General features: G+C 37.2%; 2 protein-coding genes across 9 annotated transcripts in view; one reads left to right on the top strand and one right to left on the bottom strand.

The window, feature by feature from the left end:
- LOC131504751 (BEN domain-containing protein 5) overlaps positions 1–20,753 on the bottom strand; it is a 1,495,810-nt gene that overhangs the window by 1,261,882 nt on the left and 213,175 nt on the right. The window lies entirely within an intron of this gene.
- LOC131504754 (large ribosomal subunit protein eL21-like) lies at positions 10,418–10,977 on the top strand. Its single transcript, XM_058717446.1, has one exon. It carries the CDS (start codon positions 10,444–10,446, stop codon positions 10,924–10,926), a length of 483 nt encoding a protein of 160 aa, XP_058573429.1. The 5' UTR covers positions 10,418–10,443; the 3' UTR covers positions 10,927–10,977.

The raw sequence follows: 20,753 nt of genomic DNA, 5'->3' as shown, positions 1-20,753 counted from the left end.
TGCTTTAAATTCTGCATCATACAGAGGTACCTGGGTGGGTCAATTGGTTAAACGTCCAATTCTTGGTTTCAGTTCAAGTCATGATCTCACAGTTTGTGAGTTCAAGCCCCATGTCAGGCTCTGCACTGCTGGTGTGAAGCCTGCTTGGGATTCTCTCTCCTCCTCCTTCTGTCTCTCTCACTCTCTTTCAAAATAAATAAATAAACCTAAAACAATGTAATTATTCTAATTATTCTATTAAAAATATTCTGCATCATGCATAATACTTTCATCTGTTTTGATTAGATCCCTGGCCATGACCTTATCTTGTTCTTTCTCTGGGGATGATTTCCTTCATTTTGGCATGTTGTGTAGGTCTCTGTCTTCTTCTCTGTATTAGAAAATCCTGTTATGTTTCCTGCTCCTGAGAGTTATGGGTTCATGAAGGACAAGTCTTATAAGGTCTGGGGACTGCTGCTTCAGGAAGTGTCTATTGTGTGAGCTGCATGCACTCTGCTGATGTGCTTTGACTGCTCTTTCCCTCAGATCAGTTCTCTGCAGAGGTTCTCCTTGTCTGCAGTGGGCAGTGTTTGGACCTTGGCCAGAGTGTGGCATGTTCTAACTAGGTGTTCTTGTCTCCTTGTCAAATGATTCCTGATGCTATTCTATTTCCAGTAGAACTGAAGCTTTGCAGAACTCTATGGTCAATAGACATGCATATGGGTGTTTGTACTGATCATCTGGGGGAAAGGACCACTTCACGGTTCATCACACACATTTGCCCAAAAAATTTGGTAACAGCAGAGCACAAGGGGCAGGACTTGGTGTAAGCAGGTTAGACTCCCAGTGCTGGCACTGTGCTGTTTACTACAAATGGTTTATGCTGAAGGGTGGGGGTGGGAAATGGTGTCAGCCAGCTCCTTTGTCCCTATAGATGGAAGTCTGTGCTTGCTGCTCTCAGGGAAGCCCTCCCAGAAGAGCAAATAATTTCCCCTCATCTGTCTCAAGCATTTTTCAGATTGTTGTTTCCACACTATCTCTAGGTTGCTTGACTGTCTGGAACACCACAGGGCACTTTGGGCTTTATCCCAGCCAAGTCTGCTGACTTTTAAAACTCCAAACATTAGGGACCTGCAGTGGTGGGGACCTACCCTGGTCTTCTGGGGAAGGGTCTCCTCACACTGGGATTCATACAGGTTTGACCAAGAATGGCAGTCATGACAGAGTGCAGGGGTGTGGGATTTGGAATAAAGGAAGGTACACAGTCAGTGTCTGGATTAGCCATCCTCAGCAAATGTGTCTCTGCCTATGCTGAGGGTCAGGGGAGTGAAATAGCACCTGCCTGCTGTTTTGTCCCTGGAGAGGCAATGCCACCTCTCATGGATGGGCTCCAAGAAGAGGCAACAATCTCCCCCTGTGCACCTTAGGCAATCCTCTGATTGTGCCATCTTTCCCAGGGTTGCTTGTCTGCCTTCCCTATAGGGATAGAGAAACACACCGAGATCTCTATCCCAGCCAACCCCACAGACCTCTAAAACTCCAGTCTTTCAGCCCCACTGATTGCAAAAATTCACGACAATCAGCCCATCTAACTTTCCCAGCCACTGGCTTTGGGGAAGGGTTGTCCTTGCTGTATCCTTGTGCATTCCACCCTCTCTCATCTTACTCTAGGAGCAGGGCTCCCTCCCCTCCACAGCACCCACGATCTATTTCTCCCTAAATCCATGTCTCCACACTTCCTACATTCCTTGATGTGGCCTCTTTTCTCCCTAGAGATGTGCATTTCTATCAAGTCCTCATGTTGATTTCTTGGATATTCAGAATGATTTGAGAGTTATCTAGCTGTGTTTGAGGAATGAGGCAAGCCTAGGGGTCCTCCTACTGCAACACTCTCTTAGCTCCTCCTACACCAAATTATACTATTTTTATATATTAATAATTAACTATCAGCAAGAGACAATTTTTTAAAACCCATTTATAATTGCATCAAAAAAGAATAAGATACCTAGGAATAAATTTAGCCAAGGAGGCGAAAGACCACTGAAATTTTAAGATATTGTTGAAAGAATCTGAAGAAGACACAAATAAATATAAGGATATAAATAAAGATACAAATAAATATAAAGATGTTCATGGACTGGATAAATTAATATTATTAAATATTGATTCTACCCAAAGCATCTACAGATTCAATGCAATCCCTATCAAAATTCCAATAACAACTTCACAAAGGTAGAAAATATTTCTGAAATTTATACAGAAACACAAAAGACCACAGAACAGCTAAAACAATTTACAAAGAGCAAACCTAGAGGTATCATGCTCCCTGATTTCAAACTATACTACAAAGTGCTAGTAACCAAAATACTATGATATTTACATAAAAACAGGTAACATAAATCAATGGAATATAATTGAAAACCCAGAAATAAACCCACACATATATGTTCAATTAGTTTTATGACTAAGGAGGCAGGAATATACAATGGGGGAAGAACAGTCCCTTCAATAGTGCTAGAAAAAATTGTACAACCATATGGAAAAGAGTAAAACCAGAACACTATTTTATACCATATTCAAAAATTAACTCAAAATGGAATAATGACTTTAAGACCCAAAACCGTAAAACCCCCAGTAGTAAGTTCCTTGACAATGATCTTACTAAATTTTTTTTTAATCTGACTCCAAATGCAAGGGAAACAAAAGCAAAAATAAACAAGTAGAACTACATGAAACTGCAAAAATTATGGACAGTTAAAGAAACTATCAACAAAATGAAAAGTAAGCCTACTGAATGAAAGAAGATATTTGCAGATCATATATCTGCTAAGGGGATAATAATCACAGAATATTCTTTTAATGTTTACTTATTTTTGACAGAGAGATAAAGAGAGAGAGCACAACTGGGTAAGGGCCAGAAAGAGATGGAGACAGAGAATCCCAAGCAGGATCCACACTGTCAGCACAGAGTTCAACTCGAGGCTCAAACTCACAAACCCTGAGATCATCATCTGAGCCAAAGTGAAGACTTTGACACTTAACCTACTGAGCAAGCCACCCAGGTGCCCCAAGAGGATAATTTCCAAAATATATAAAGAACTTATCAACCAGAAAACAAAAAATCTGATTAAAAACTATTCAGGGGTCCCTCTCTTTTCCCCCCTCTCATATGTTCATCTGTTTTATTTCTTAAATTTCACATGAGTGAAATCATATGGTATTTGTCTGTCTCTGACTGATTTATATCACTTAGCATAATACGCTCTAGCTCCAACCATAAGAGACTCTTAAAGATAGATAACAAACTAAGGTTTGAAGGAGTAAGGTGGGTGAGGGATGGGCTAGATAGATGATGGGTATTTTTAAGCACTCTGGCTGGGATGAACACTGGGTGTTATGTGTAAGTGATGGATCACTGAATTCTACCCCCAAAAACAATATTAGAATGTAAGTTAACTAACTATAATTTCAATAAAAATTCGAAAAGAAAAAAAAATGGTCAGGTATCTAAATAGACAATTTTCCAGTAAAAACATACAGATGGTCAACAGACTCATGAGAAGATGTTTATCATCAGTAATCATCACGGAAAATCAACTCAAAACCTCAATAAGATATCATATCACACCAGTTAAGATGGCGCAGCATCATGGAGACCCTGACCATTTCTCATCCCCAAAATGCAGCTAGATCAGCACCAAACCACTTTGAGCACCCAGGAAATTGATCTGAAAATTAACACAATGATCTGCATAACTTGAGCCACAGGACTTGCCAGGTATGTGATGCAGAGAGGTGAACTGGGGGAGAGAAAAGTCACAGAGTGTAGGGAGCTGTTTATGGGGAGAGAGGACAGAGAAAGAGAAAGGGGGAGAGTATGGCACATCAGGATCATGGAAGAAAAGCACGCTCCCAAAAATGGCTGGAGAAAAAGAGTAAAAACACCTGCAGGGAATTGAACAATAAATCTGTTCCCTAAAAACATTGACAGGAATAAAGGAGAGGGTTTCAATATGATCAGGATTCTATAAAAAGTGGAGCACAGAGTCTGAAGTTCCAGAGCACAGTGCCTGCCAGTACTCTAGTGAGGAAGTAGGTTGAATCCCCAGGAGCAGGTAGCAGGGCCTGAGGAGTCTGTGTGTCTCACAGGGAGAAGCAGTTCTGCTGCTTAGAGTGCATTTGGTAGAGGCCATATGGCCTCCCCACAGGTAAAGCTTCCAGCGGACCCCAGAGAGCAGCCATGTTTGCTGGTAGTGGGACAAAGACACAAGAGTGAGGTGAAACCTGGCACAGGGTATGTGTTAAGATTTGCCATCATCTCTGAACCTCCGCCACTGTGTGATCACGCAAATGTTCTCTGGGGCAAGCCAGCACCCGGCCACTGCTCAGCTAGACCCTCCCCCATAGAGTCAGCACATGTCCAAGCATCAGGGGATGGGGGAAGGGTGTCTCTGAAGTGTGGAGTTTTGAAACACAACCCCATCTGAGATAAAACTCTGGAGGGAGGTGCTGTCTGGCAGACAGATGGCTTGAACGTGGACAGGGTAGAGGCGGTGAACATGGATAGAAGCCTGAGACAAAGGGTGGGTACTTTATCACCAAACAATGAGTGCACAAAATATCTGAGCAAGAGACTAGGGAGCTGGGTGAAGTCATTTCCACCGCTCCCATGCAGGTGCATGCCAGCATACTTATTCACCCCAGTAAGTTAAGCAGTGCCACCTAGTGGAGAGTGAAGTCATTACACCAAGCCCCACCCAACTATGCCCTCCAAGCACATACAAGACATAAAAAACTCAGTGACTCATTACAAAGGAATAACATCAGAATCATAGGAGTCCTAAAAGATGAAGAAGGAAAAAAGGGACAAAAGCTTTATGGAAGCAAATTATAGTGGAAACCTTTCCTAATCTGGTGAAGAACACAGACCTCAAAATCCAAGAAGCACAGAGAACTCCCATTAGATTCAATAAGACTCAACCATCACCAAGGCATATCATAGTCAAATTCACAAATACACTGACAAGGAAAGAATTATGAAAGCAGAAAGAGAAAAAAGTCCTTAACCTATAAGAGAAAACAGATCAGGTTTGCAGCAGACCTATCCACAGAAAATTGGCAGACAAGAAAGGAGTGGCAGGATATAATCAACGTGCTGAATCACAAAAATATGCAACCAATAATTCTTTATCCAGCAAGACTACCTTTCTAAATGAAAGGAGAGATAAAGAGTTTCCCAAACAAAAACGAAAGGAGCTTGTGACCACTAAGCCAGCCCAGCAAAAAATTTTAATGGGGACTCTGAATGGAGAAAAGACAAAATAACACAAAAAGACCAAAAGCAACAAAGACTAGAATGGACCAGAGAACATCACCAGAAACACCAACTCTACAGGTAACACAATGGCACTAAATTCATACCTTTCAGTGCTCATTCTAAATGTCAATGGACTAAACACTCCAATCAAAAGACATGAGGTAACAGAATGGATAAGAAAATAAGACCCACATATATGCTGTTGACAAGAGACACACTTTAGACCTAAAGACACGTTCAGATTGAAAGTAATGGGATCAAGAACCATCTATCATGCTAATGGTCATCAAAAGAAAGCCGGATTAGCCATACTTATCTCAGACAAACTAGATTTTAAAATAAAGACTGTAACAAGAGATGAAGGGCATTATATCATAATTAAGGAGTCTGACCACCAATTAGATCTAAGAATTGTAAATATTTATGCCCTGAAGTGAAGCACCCAAATATATACATCAATTAATCACCAACATAAAGCAAGTCATTGACAATAATACCCTAATAGTAGGAGAATTCAACATCTCACTTACAACATTGGACAGATGTTGTAAGCAGAAAATCAACAAGAAAACAATGGCTTTGAATGACACACTGTATCGGATGGAATTACCAGATATATTCATAACATTTCCTAAAGCAGAAGAATACACATTCTTCTTGAGTGCATATGGAATGTTCTCCATAATAGATCACATACTGGGTCACAAATCACCCCTCAACAAGTACAAAAAGATCAATATCATACCTTGAATATTTTCAGACCACAACACTAGGAAACTCAAAATCAACCATAAGACAAAATTTGGAAAGACCATGATACTTGGAGATTAAAGAACATCCTACTAAAGCATGAATGCATTAACCAAGAAGTTGAAGAGGAAATTAAAAAGTACATGGAAACCAATGAAAATGAAAACACGACAACCCAAAACCTCTGGGATGCAGCAAAGTCGGTCATAAGAGGGAAGTATATAGCAGTCCAGGCCTTCCTAAAGAAGGAAGAAAGGTTTCACATACAAAACCTAAGCCTACACCTTAAAAAGCTGGAAAAAGAACAACAAAGAAAGCCCAAAATCAGCAGAAGAAGGGACATAATAAACATTAGACCAGAAATCACGGATATTAAAAAAAAAAAAACACAGTAGAACACATCAATGAAACCAGGAGATGCTTCCTTGAATTAACAAAATTGATAAACCAGATTATCAACAAAACTGAAAATAAACAAAATTGATAGCCAGATTGATCAAAAGAAAAAGGACCCAAATGAATAAAATCATGAATGAAAGAGGAGAGCTCACAACCAACACTGCAGAAATACAAACAATAATAAGAGAATATTATGAGCAATTATATACCAACAAATTGGAAGCAACAGAAAATTTGAACAGACGCATAACCAGTAACAAAATTGAATGAAATGTTGCTATTCGCAACAACCTGGATGGACCTTGATGGCATTATGCTAAAAGAAATACAAATACCTCATGATTTCACTTATCCATGGAATCTAAAAATAAACAAACCAAACCAAAACAAAACCCAGACTCATTAACAGAGTAAACAGATTATTGACTGCTTTGAGGGAGGATTAAATTGGTGAAGAGGATCAAGAAGTACAAACTTCCAGTTATAAAATAAATAAGCTAGAGAGATGTAATTTATGGCATGTGGAATACAGTCAATAATATGGTATTAGCTTTGTATGATGACTGATGGTAACTAGATTTACTATGATCATTTCTCAATGTGAACAAATGTAAAATCACTATTTTGCACACCTGAACCCAATATAATATTGTATGTTAATTGTACTCCTCCTACCCACCCCCCCAAAAAAGGATAAAGTCAATTATGTTGAAGGACTAAATCAGATTCTACATGGTATTTCATGCCTTATTAATAACAATAGCTAACATACTGATAATAATATACTATGCACGGTACCAGGCACTTTGTGTTTACTACACATTCAGTCTTTAATTCTTAGAATAACCTTTTAAAGTAGGGTTTTTTTCCATTTCAATATATCCAGACCATTTCTCACAAATTTCATTGCCACCAACCTAATTTAAGCCACCATTACCTCTAATATGGATTACTGCAACAGCCTCCTAATAAGTATCTCTGCTTCTACACTTGTCTCTCTTTAGGCCCTTCCCCAGTAAACACTCCAAAATATAAGATCACTCAGGTGACTCCTTCATTCAAAACTTCCATTAGTTCTCCATTTTCTTCAAGGTAAAAGCCAACATCCTTACATATGACATATGCAAAGACCATATGATCTGCCACACCTTCACTTCTACCTCTCTGAACTCATTTCCTACTGTAAACTCTCCCTTACTCCTCTGCTTCAGTCACACAGGCCTGCTTACTGACCCTAGAACTATTTAAGCACAGTCCCACCTCTGAGACTCTAATGCTTCACTTTGCTTCTCCCAAATTCTTTAGAGCTAACTCTATCTACATTAAGCCTTTGCTCATATCTCACCTTATAAGGGCTCCCCAGCCATCCTATTTAGCATTCAATCTGCCTTTCACCCCATCCCATTACCATCCACTCTTACTACTCTGCCCTACTTTTCTCCCCCATAGCTTCTATAGCCTTCTAATGTGCTAAATGACTTATTTTTTGTCTAGTATTTATTATCTTTCTCTTCTAAAAGAACGTAAGTTTTATGAAGGCAAGACCATTATTTTGTTCATGGGTATATCCCAATAACTAACATACCAGCTGATGCATAATATATGTTCAACAACACTTTTTGAGTAAATGATTTTTTCAAATAAGAAAACTGAAACACCAAGGTATGAAGGAATTTGTCAAGATTATACAACTTCTACATGGTGGAGCTGATGATTTAACTCAAATTTGGTTAACTACAAAGCCCATGTTTTTTTCTGCTACACCACATTGCCAGTAAAAGTTTATCAAATACATTTTCTTCAGGAAAAATAATGGCATGTTATAATTTTTAAGATAATTACAGATTATGGATGACTATAAAGAGACATGAGACATCACAAAATTAAAAAGAAGTAAATGAAAGAGTCTCAAGAAAGGATGGAGAGTAAGCCGAAAAAAGTAATCATATTGATAGAATTTCAGGAAGAAAGAGTGTTAACTTTTTAACTTCCAACCAGTACAATAATACTTGCTACAGCAACTCAGACATAGTCATCCAGTGTCACACAGTAAATTCTTGACTTGTTCATTCAATTAATGAATTCTTCAATTTTATCAGGCACACAGTATTTATTGACCAATGTATCCTCAGTATCTCTGTTTGCATGTCATCAACACTTATAGATAAATGCATTCCTGGAAAGCTGTGTCTATTTAACAACTTTTATTTACAAAACCACTTACCCTAGACTGAAATTTGCCTCTATACATTAATTTGAGTTAGGCTTTCTGAATTCATGCAGAAAAATTTCACTCCTTTTCTCCATGATAATCATCATATTCAAGTAAAATTGTCTCTTCTTGAAACTCAACACCTCCAACTCCCTCAACTACTCTTCAAATGTCCTGATCTCCTACTGACTCAGTACCCTGATCACACTTTGGATAAAAGTTCTGGTTTCTCAAGGTCTTATGCCAAGATCTATCCTAATTGACCAACTAAGTATCCTTATCCCTGTTTTATCAAGAAGGCTTTCATTAATAGTATTTTATATCCCACTGTTTGGGCTCTTTTATTTGTAATTTTTGTATTCAGTTCAGTCCCAACTAGCACCTTGACACTGCTTAGGAAGGTAAGTAGAGGAATCATATTTTTGGTGATATGCTAACTATGAATATTTTGAAAATCAAGTGAATGAATTGCAACCTGTCTGGGTGAACCAATAGCTGATGAAGCCTTTAAATATCTTATAGAGAAAGGAAAATCAATTCTTATCAGATACTTTGGGCTTTATCCTTAACCAAGCCAGTTCTGACAAACTGATGTATTTCCAAGGAGTTTTCCAGCTCCAATATTAATTGCCTTTAACTGAGATCATAAAATTTGTGTTTAACATATTGATGATAAAACAAAGAATATATAAGACAAAAATTATCTGTAAGTTATAATCACGTTCAGCAGACTCCCACAAATTGAATCAAGAACAATCCCCCACACTATAAATAATGAAGCAATATTTCTAGAGTAAGAAAATACTGTGCTCCATTATGCTACTTAAAATGTGGAGAGCAGGTCAGCTATGGACAGAGCTGGAGGCCAAATCCAATGTCTATAAGTTAGTCAAACTCACTTTACAGCATATTTTATAGGTTTATTCAAGGATTTGATAACTCAAGAATAAATTAATGTGCTATCTTCCCACCTTTTTGTCAAGGACTTTTTCCTCATTCCTTTTACACAAACTCTTCTAAAGAAAAGGAAACCAGAATTGAGTCCTACTGCAAACAGACTACCTAAATCTCAAGATGGTACTAGAGTCCCACCTCCATGACATTATCTCTGCAGCATAGGCTAGTGGAAATAGGGATACATTTTTCAGACTCTACTTATTAAAGTGGTATAACTATGGGACAATTATTACCTCTGAGAAATTCTGACTAAAAAAATAGTTTAGATAACAATGCCTAAACCCACAAGAGCCAAGTATCAGAATCCTCTGAAAGTACATGTTAAAATTGATTAATGTTGGCTTTCTTACTTTCCTAAGCTTTTCCTAGCCCACAATGATCAACTGTACTTAACAGCATTTAATCTCTAAACTAATATTTGTCAACTAGCCATAGACCTCATCATTTTTTTCATACTCTTTGTCCTTAGTTTAGCTGTAATTACTTAATTTTTCACAATATTAAACCTTGTCTTCCCAACTATATTGTGAGCTCACTGAGGACAGAGATACTACCTTATTCATTGATAAGTCTCCCATAGTTCCTAAAATAAGGGCATATGTTTCAAAATCAGATGATGCAAATAATTTTCACAAAGTATCCAATATGACAAAACATTTATTTTTGATCTAGAAAGGTTCAAAATCCAACTATAATAGTTTAGTCAGGGTTCTCCAGGGAAACAGAATCAATAGGGTCTGTGTGTATGTGAGACAGAGACAGACAGACAGAAAGAGAGAGAGAGAGCTTCCTTTCGGCCAGAACCGCTTTCTTCCAGTAATTCGCCAAAATGACCAACACAAAGGGAAAGAGGAGAGGTACTCGCTATATGTTCTCTAGGGCTTTTAGAAAACATGGAGTTGTTCCTTTGGCAACATACATAAGAATCTACAAGAAAGGTGATATTGTGGACATCAAGGGGATGGGCACTGTTCAAAAAGGAATGCCCCACAAATGTTACCACGGCAAAACTGGAAGAGTCTACAATGTTACCCAGCATGCTGTTGGCATTGTTGTAAACAAACAAGTTAAGGGCAAGATTCTTGCTAAGAGAATTAATGTACGTATCGAGCACATTAAGCACTCAAAGAGCCGAGACAGCTTCCTGAAGCGTGTGAAGGAAAATTATCAGAAAAAGAAGGAAGCCAAGGAGAAAGGTACTTGGGTTCAACTGAAGCGCCAGCTTGCCCCACCCAGAGAAGCACACTTTGTGAGAACCAATGGAAAGGAGCCTGAGCTGTTGGAACCCATTCCCTATGAATTCATGGCGTGATAAATGTAAAAAAAATAAAAGACGTCAAGACTGTAAAAATGTTCCTTTTAATTGAGTAGCAGCGTGGTATTGTCTTCCCCAAAGAAGTATTTAAAGCAAACTTTAGGGCGCCTGGGTGGCGCAGTCGGTTAAGCGTCCGACTTCAGCCAGGTCACGATCTCGCGGTCCGTGAGTTCGAGCCCCGCGTCAGGCTCTGGGCTGATGGCTCGGAGCCTGGAGCCTGTTTCCGATTCTGTGTCTCCCTCTCTCTCTCTGCCCCTCCCCCGTTCATGCTCTGTCTCTCTCTGTCCCCAAAATAAATAAAAAAAAAAAAAAAAAAAAAAAAAAACGTTGAAAAAAATAAAGCAAACTTTATATCCAAATTCACTGGGGGATGGCTTTACTCAAATTTTGTGGGTTTTGAGGCATGTGGATGACTCAGTTAAGCATCCAACTTTGGGTCAGGTCATGATCTTGCAGTCCATGAGTTTGAGCCCCGTGTCAGGCTCTGTGCTGACAGCTCAGAGCCTGGATCCTGCTTTGGATTCTGTGTCTCCCTCTCTCTCTGCCCTCCCCTGCTTGTGCTCTCTCTAGAGTCTCAAAAATAAACGTTAAAATATGAAAAAAAAAAAAAAGAAAGAAAGAAAGAAAGAAAGAAAGAAAGAAAGAAAGAAAGAAAGAAAGAAAGAGAGAGAGATTTTAATGAACTGGCTCACAAGACTGTGGAGGTTGGCAAATCCAAAATCTACAGGGTAGATCATCGGGCTTGAAAACTCAGTAAACAGGTAATCTTACAACTTGACTTCAAAGTAAGACTATAGGCAAAGTTCCTTCTTCTTCAGAGGAGTCAGTCCTTTTGTTCTTAAAACCTTCAACTGGTTGAATAAAGTCTACTCACATGATAGAGTATAATCTGCTTTACTCAAAGTCTATAGATTTAAATATTAATCTCATTTAAAAGATTTATGAATAGGCAAAGATAACAGGAGCGAACCAACATTTTAGAATTATTTCCCCTTGACTACACACTTAATAGAGACTTTTGATCTGATGAGTATTAGAAAAAACCTTAGGAGCACCTGGGTGGCTCAGTTGGTTGAGCGTCCAACTTCAGCTCAGGTCATGATCTCATAGTTCGTGAGTTCGAGCCCCACATTGGGCTCTGGGCTGACAGCTCAGAGCCTGGAGCCTGACTCCGATGCTGTGTCTCTCTCTCTGCCCCTACTCTGCTCACACTCTGTCTCTGTCTCTGTCTCTCTCTCAAAAATAAATAAACATTAAAAATTTTATAAGAGGGGCGCCTGGGTGGTGCAGTCGGTTAAGCATCCAACTTCAGCCAGGTCACGATCTCACGGTCCGTGAGTTCGAGCCCCGCGTCAGGGTCTGAGCTGATGGCTCGGAGCCTGGAGCCTGCTTCCGATTCTGTGTCTCCCTCTCTCTCTGCCCCTCCCCTGTTCATGCTCTGTCTCTCTCTGTCCCAAAAATAAATAAAAAACGTTGAAAAAAAAAATTAAAAAAAAAATTTATAAGAAACCTTAGAGTTCATTCTATATAAAAGGAAAATTGGATAGTGTCCAAATGGGAAATGACTTACTTCAGCCTATTACTGTATTAAATCAAGTTGGAGTCAAATCCTGGTTCTCTGATTTCTAACCCAGTCTTATTTCAGATGCTACTCACACAGGCTTGGGCTTCTTTTCATGCCCCAATCTTATTTAAATACTGGCATTCATCCTAGAAAATGCTAAACTAACATAAATCAATTATTACAAAAGAAATTTCTAATTTCCCTTTTTCACTCTTTCTTAAATAATCTTTATTTTTCTAAACATAGCTGTTCTTGAGTACATAATTAGCTCTCTCACTCAGCATAGGAAAATCCTCCCAGAATCCACTACTCTGTGAAGTTTAATGAAGAATCTCAGAAAACAGCTTGATTTTGTCAAATGTGATCAGAAGAAAAGAAAAGCCACATCACTCTCCATCCTTATAGCACTGCTTTTAGTCAAGACTTCATTTCTTACCTAATTGTTTTACCTGTTACTTGGGTCTATGCCACTAACCTAGCATCCATATTGCTGCCAGAGTAATCTTTCTAAAATGTAAACCTAACCACACCACTCTCCTCTTTAATTCTGTGCTCAATAGCTCACTCAGCAAAATACTCAAAGCTGTCATTATCTTTATTTCTAGCCTCATCTACCACAATATGTCCAATATTCCCCAAACTCCAGCCAGCCAGTCTTGCCAAAAAGTTTACTTTATTCCAAACACTTTACACTAGTTCGTCAGTGTTTTTCACTTGTTCCACTTCTTTAAAATTATCTGAATTTCAAATAAATTAAATTTGGAGGGATATTAATATACTGGATATTATATTGTTTAAAAAAAGATATTTTGGGGAAAAAGATATTTTGACTTCTGATCAGGATAACTCAGTATCTTCATATTTTATATACTCTTTCTGCTCCAAATATATAGCAATTATAGATATACAACCACAAAGATATACCCAAGTTTAAAAAAATAAGAACATTTCCATGGACCAGAAATGAAAGAAGTCAAGAATGAATATAGGTAGAAGCTATGAACCTACTGGGCTCCAGATTAAGACGTAGGGCAAGATGACAGTTTTGTTCTATTAATTAAAGGAAGAGGTCTGTTAGACTGCAGTGGCTCTAATGCTTTAGTAGCCTATTTAAGCAAGTAAAAATCTATGACTGTAATGCATCAAGGTTAATAAATCTAAACTTGAGGACAAACCAAACACAAACAGCCAACTAGGCTTTCCCACTTAGACTACAGCCAATCAAATAATTTTCTTGCTTTGTTTCCGCATGTTCTCCATAAAAATCTTCCTCCTATCTCCTGTCCATGAAGTGCTTCTAACTACTTCTGGTTTGGCACTGCCCAGTTAGAATGAAGTTTTGCTCAAATCAACCCTTATGATTTTTAATATACCTCAGTTCATCTTTTAACTGTTCTTATGGTGGTGAAAGCAATTAAATTGTTTCACCATGGGTGATGGACTAAACTAAGTCTTTCAGTCTAAGTCAGACTGTAGGATGGAGTTCAGTGACATGTGAAAGAAAGCTAAGGAACTATTGCTACCTACTGCCTCAGGTCTCAATAGAAGATAAAAGCAGTCTCCTGTACAGTACCAGTTTTCTTCTACCTTGGTGATCAGATCTTTGATACTCCAGTATCAGTGCTAGACAGAAGCCTCAAAATGCCATCATAATTTTTGGTTTTAATTGGATATCCTGTGAAATCAGAAAGAGGCAAGCAAAAAGGATGGGGTGAGCACAGGAGAAAAGGAATTAAACAAAACTATTTCCCTCTAAATTTAACTTTATAGACAAAAACAAAAACAAAAACAAATACTAACAAATAAAAACAAAAGAAAAAAGCTAACAGTGAGGAAGGCAGCTCACAAGTGGATAATCTTTGAAACACATAAGTTTAGGATTTAGAATACTCATTCCCATACAAATAAAGGATTACTTTTATATCACTTCTATTAAACATGACACTTGAGATCATGGACAATGCAGTAAAACAAGAAAAAAAAGCACAAGAATTAGAAAAGAAGAGGCAAAGCTATCCTTATTTGCAAATATATAGCATTTTTATTTACATAGAAAATATGTAAGATTCTATAATTATCAGAATTAGTAAGGCTGTTTGGCATGTTTACTAGATGAAAAAACATCAACATATAAAATTCATTAGCATTTCCATACATTAGTAAAAATAAGTTAAAAATACACCAAAAAAGTATTCATCCAGAATAGCAATAAAAACTATAAAATACTTTTTAAAATTATACTAACAAAAGATTGAGAAACCTCTAGAATAAAATTAAAAAGAGCATTTTTTAAAAAGATCTGAACATATCATATGTTTTCACTCATATGTGGAACTTGAGAAACTTAACAGAAGACCATGTGGTCAGGGAAGGGGAAAAATAGTTTCAAACAGAAAGAGAGGCGAACCATAAGAGACTCTTAAATACAGACAGCAAACTGAGGGTTGATAGGGATATTAAGGAAGTGGGGAAAATGGGTAATGGGCTTTGAGGAGGGCCCTTGTTAGCATGAACACTGGATGTTGTATGTAAGAGATGAACCACAGGAATCTACCCCCCAAAACCAAGAGCACACTGTACACACTGTATGTTAGCCAATTTTACAATAAATTATATTTTAAAAATAAAATAAAAAATAAAAAGACCTGAAGAAATGGAGAACACATACAAGATATGCTTATATTTATAAAATGAAAAACTCAACATGCAAAATAATCTATAATGTCAATGCTACTACAGTCAGAACTACAGCAAAGGATTTTCCCCCAGAATTTAAAAAGTTTACCCCCAAATTAATATTAAAATATAGATGAAAAACAGGATAATTTTACCCAAAGCATTTTTTTCAAGAATAAGGTAGGAAGACTCAACATAATAGCTATTATGAATTATTTTAGGAATACAGTAATTCATACACTAAGGCATTACTGCACAGGGACAGTCAAATAAAACAATAGAAAAAAAGTAGATGCAAAATGGACAGGCATATATGAAACTTTATGTGTAACAGACATGGCATTACAAAATAGGGGAAATGATGAACTATTTACTCAGTAGTGCTGGAAAAATTAACTATGCATATTGGGGAAAATTAGATCCTTATCTCATACTACATGTAAAAATCAATTCCATGTGAATTCAAGCACAAAATACACAAAGAAAACTTTACTTATTTTCAAAATTAACATAATCTTGATTTAGGAAAGTACTCATTTGACAAGACATGAAAAGCATAAATCCAAAAAAAGGCTAGATAAATCTGGTTATATTAGCATTTTGAATTTTTGCTCAAAGGTATTTGCCATAAACAAATATCGAATGTAAAATAGAAGAATATCAAGACTATCTGAAGAAATCCTTGAATTAGTAAAATAAGTCTAACAATACAATTTTAAATGCAATGTGTAAATGAGAAGGTAATTCACAGAAGAAATCTGAAATACCAATAAATATATGAGAGTTCATAAGGAGACATGTAATTGAAAATGAAAACCACAATGATATACTATATAATATGCATCAGATTGGCAAAAATATAAAAAACCTGACAACACTAAGTACAAAAATAGCAGAGAAATGAGAACTCTCATAAACAACTGATAGCAAGTATATTACAATGACCTAAGTGAGTGCTTTAGCAGTAAACAGAAGATGTTGCTATCATTTAACTCAGCAATTGCATCTCTAGATATATGGGAAATTTTGGCACATGTAGAATTATTTAAAAAATATATATCTGGGGCACCTGGGTGGCTCAGTCAGTTAAGTGGCTGACTCTTGATTTGGGCTCAGGTCATGATCTCACAGTTCATTAGTTTGAGCCCCACATTGGGCTCTGCCTGACAGCCCAGATCCTGCTTGGGATTCTTCTTCTCTCTCTGCCCCTCCACCACTTGTGCTCTGTCTCGCAAAATAAATAAATAAATAAACACGCTTAAAAAAAAAAAAAGAGGGACACCTGGGTGGCTCAGTTGGTTGAGTGTCCAAATTCAGCTCAGGTCATGATCTCGCGGTTTGGGGTTTCCAGCCCCACGTCCGGCTCTGCGCTGACAGCTCAGAGTCTGGAGCCCGCATCAGATTCTGTGCCTCCCTCTCTCTCTCTGCCCCTCCCCCCTGCTCATGCTCTGTCTCTCTCTCTTTCAAAAAAAAAAAAACAACATTAAAAAAATTTTTTTAGAAAAGAAATTATCCACTACTGGGAGATTAAAAAAATTAGAGAATAGTCACAATTGAATACTATACAATAGTTAAATTAGCTAAAATTACATGTTTTAACAGGAACAAAACTTATATACCTAATTTGAAGAGCAAATGCAAGCTGGAGAATGATATATACAAAATGATATAAATTGTTTATAACTACAAACGTGTAAGAATACGTTAAAGGAGTTATGAATATGTCAAAGATAAAATTCAGGAAAACTATTACTTCTGGGAAGGAAGAAAGAGATGTAAAATTACTAATAACAAATGGAGAATTCCCAAAAAACTATGTGAAGCAAGCATGGCAACATTTTAATTTGCAATAAGACTTATTAAAGGATTAAAAATAAGAGATTTATAAATATTGCTCTAAAAAGATAGCCACAATATATTAAGCATAAGACTTATTAAGTGTATTTTTTAAATTCTTGGCAAGAAAAACAAGTCAAAGTAAGATTAAGTTTAAATATATTTTGAAATAAACCCTCCACCCTACTCTTCCATCCTTCTTCATAGGTGAAAATCCTTGTTGGAGAATTTCTTCTGGCCCTGTATCTCTGCAATGTTACTCTATCTGCCTAGAATTCTTCAAGTATTTGAGTTAGCTGGAAACTTTATACATCTCCATAAATATTCAGCTGAAATGTCAGCTCTTTTAGATAGCCTTTCTCAATGTTAATAACCCACCCCAATTAGTTTCCTGCTGTAACTCTTAGAACTATGTCCCTATCTCTATCATGTGTTTTAATCATCCATTTACATGTCTGTGAGCTCTCATAAGAATCATGTCTGATTCTTTTCCACAACATCAGAAGAACCTAGCACATGCTGGCACATTACAGGCTCTCAGCCAATGCTTATTAATACATGATAAATGAACCAGAACTACTGAAAGAACGTGGCTATCCCTGTCAATCAGTCCTAGCCTGTAGGCATAAAATCCAGATGTCTGGAATCCTGTCATCACAAAGTGTCATTCAAGGGCATACACTAGAGAAATCCATTTATCCCTTCCTCACCTCTTGCCTCATTCTTTGTTGTCCCCAGCCTATTCAGGTCATGCCGCCTGCCTCCTGCTCTTGTAAGTACTTCTAAATCAGAGATTTAAAGGCCTCAAAAAAGTACCAGAAACCTTCTCATAACAATCCTATCACTTCTCCCAGGACAGCCTGTACCCTAGAGGTAGCACAGCCTTACAATCTGAAATTTAAGTCAGATGATCTACTCCTGTTTCTGTAAGTGTCACAGGCTATTTGAATTAGGTGGCATCTCTGGGTTCAAAGACTTCACAGCTAACATGACTGGGATTTCCTGTGTGGAAGAGACCAGTTCTTCTGATACACCAAAACCACATGAAGACTGGTAGTTACAGGGCCACAAAAGCCTCATCTTGGAGGAGCCAGCACTGTTTGCAGCTGTGCTTCTTCATTTCCCACATCATTTGGTCCAACATACTTCACATAATAATAGAATTAGGAATAGCTCACTGTTATATAACACTTATTATGTGATATATTTATATCACATAAATATACACACATACATGCACACATGCATTCAATCTTTACAACAGAACAAATGATGCTGGTTCTATTATCACCCACCTTTTATTAATGAGAAAAGTGAAACACTTTTTTTTAATTTACCCTGCATCACATAGCTTGGAATTAAGTGGTAGGGCTATGTGTACTCTTCCCAAAATGCTATATATTAAGTCAAAAGAATTGTCATTACTTTCAACAGGTTGTATACATACCTAAGCTGTCATTTCTCCCCATATAGAAAGGAAAAATAAAAAGTACAATAAAAAAAGGAGTCTGCAAAATAGAATCATAACATATCAGAACTAGAACAACAGAAATGCTATATACACTTTTAACAAATTAACTAAGGCCCTAAAGGGGAAAGTGGCCTAGCCAAGGTCACATCATGGTGGGAAACCATGCATCATTAGGTCATTAGAATGTTCTTTAACATACCTTACTTTGAAGATCACTTTACTGCTTTTAGTAGGAGACAGTCTTTGATTCTTGTCTTAAAATCTGTCACAGTTTTAGTAAATGTCACTTCAGGTAACTGGACAAGCTGTCTCTTTTGATGCAAATCTAGGGGTTCAAGTGTATTTATTACAAGCTATGTGTCATAGCAACCTCATGAAGCTGTCTTCTTTCTAAAACTAGCAACCCAATGCTTTATATGTGATGCTAGGATACCTCGAGTTGACAAACTGAAGTAAGTCATTCCAGAGACTTAACCTAGGTATCAAAATATTATATGGAAAAAAACAATTTTTAAAGGTAAAAGATTGTCAAACCACCTGGAAAATTATAGTCAAATAATGAACCTTAATGTGCACAATTATTTAATGGAAGAAATCAAATAAATAAATAAATGGAAAGATATTCATATTCATGGATGAGAAGACAATACTGTCCAGATGATAGTTCCTCTCAAATTAATCTATAGATTCAATGCAATCCTAGTCAAAATCCCAGCAAGCTACTTTCTGTTTGCCAACAAACTTATTCTAAAGTTTATATGGAGATGCAGAAGACACAGAATAGCCAACACAATTGAAAGAAAAGGACAAAGTTGGAAGACTTAGATTACTTGACTTCAAAATTTACTATAAAGCTACAGTAATCAACACATTGTGTTATTGACAAGAGTAGACAAACAGATCAATGCAACAGATCAAGGAGTCTGAAAATAGACCTATGGGCAACTAATATTTGACAAAGGAGCAAAGGGAAAAAAAAAACAGTGTTTTCCAGTAGTCTTTTCAACAAATGGGTATTGGAACAACTAGACATCCACAGGCAAAAAAATCATTCTAGACAAAGACATTACACTCTTCACCGGAATTAACAAAAAATGGGTTATATACATAAATATAAAACACAAAACTATAAAATTCCTAGAAGATATAATTGGAGAAAACCTAAGTGACATTAGGTATGGTGATGACCTTTTTTTTTTAATATTTATTTATTTTTGAGAGACAGAGACAGAGAGTGAGCAGGGAAGGGCAGAGAGAGAGGGAGACACACAATCAGAAGCAGACTCCTGGTTCTGAGCTGTCAGCACAGAGCCCGATGAGGGGCTCGAACTCACTAAATGTGAGACCACGACCTGAGCTGAAGTCGGCCGCTTAATCAACTGAGCCACCCAGGCACCCCGGGTATGGTAATGACTTTTAAGATCAATCCATGGCACAATCTCTGAAAGAAAGAACTGATGAACTGGAACTCATTAAAATTAAAAACTTCTGGGGGGAAAAGAAACTTCTCTGCAAAAGACAATGTGAAGAGAATGAAAAGACCAGCAACAGATTGGGAAAAAATATTTGCAAAAGACATGTGATAAAGGACTGTTACCTAAAATATACAAACAACTCTTGAAACTCAACAATATTGAAATGAACAACCTTATTAAAAACTGGGCCAAGGACCTGAACAAACACCTCACCAAAGGTATACAGGCCCCACATAAACATATGAAATGATACTAAAAATCATATGTTATTAGGGATCTGCAAAGTAAAACAATGAGATATTACTACATACCTACTAGAATAACCTAAATCCAGAACACTAACAACACCAAACACTGCTGAATATTGGAAGAAGGGGAACTCCCATTCACTGCTGGTGGGAATGCAAGGGCATACAGCCACTTCAAAAGACAATTTGGCAGTTTCTTACCCACTCCTCTTACCCACTCCTCTTACCAAATGATCCAGCAATTACACTCCTTGGTATTTACCCAAAGGAGTTAAAAACTTAACATCCACACAAAAATATGACCATGAATGTTTATATAGCAGCTTTATTCATAACGGCCCAAACTTGAAAGCAACCAAGACATCCATCAGTACATGAATGGGTTAATAAACTGTAGTACATCCAGACAATGGAATGTTATTCAACACTAAAATTAAATGAGCTATTAAGTCATGAAAAGACATAGAGGAACCTTAAATGCATACTAATAAATGGAAAAAAGCCAATCTGCAAAGTCTAAATTCTATATGATTCCAACAATGTAACATTCTGGA

This window comes from Neofelis nebulosa, chromosome 2, assembly GCF_028018385.1.
Source record: "Neofelis nebulosa isolate mNeoNeb1 chromosome 2, mNeoNeb1.pri, whole genome shotgun sequence".
Taxonomy (NCBI): Eukaryota; Metazoa; Chordata; class Mammalia; order Carnivora; family Felidae; genus Neofelis; species Neofelis nebulosa.
This window is presented reverse-complemented; position numbering and strand designations above follow the sequence as displayed.

What these genes read in the sequence shown, in the direction of transcription:
- LOC131504754 (XM_058717446.1), top strand. Translation starts at nt 10,444, where the DNA reads ATGACCAACACAAAGGGAAAGAGGAGAGGTACTCGCTATATGTTCTCT.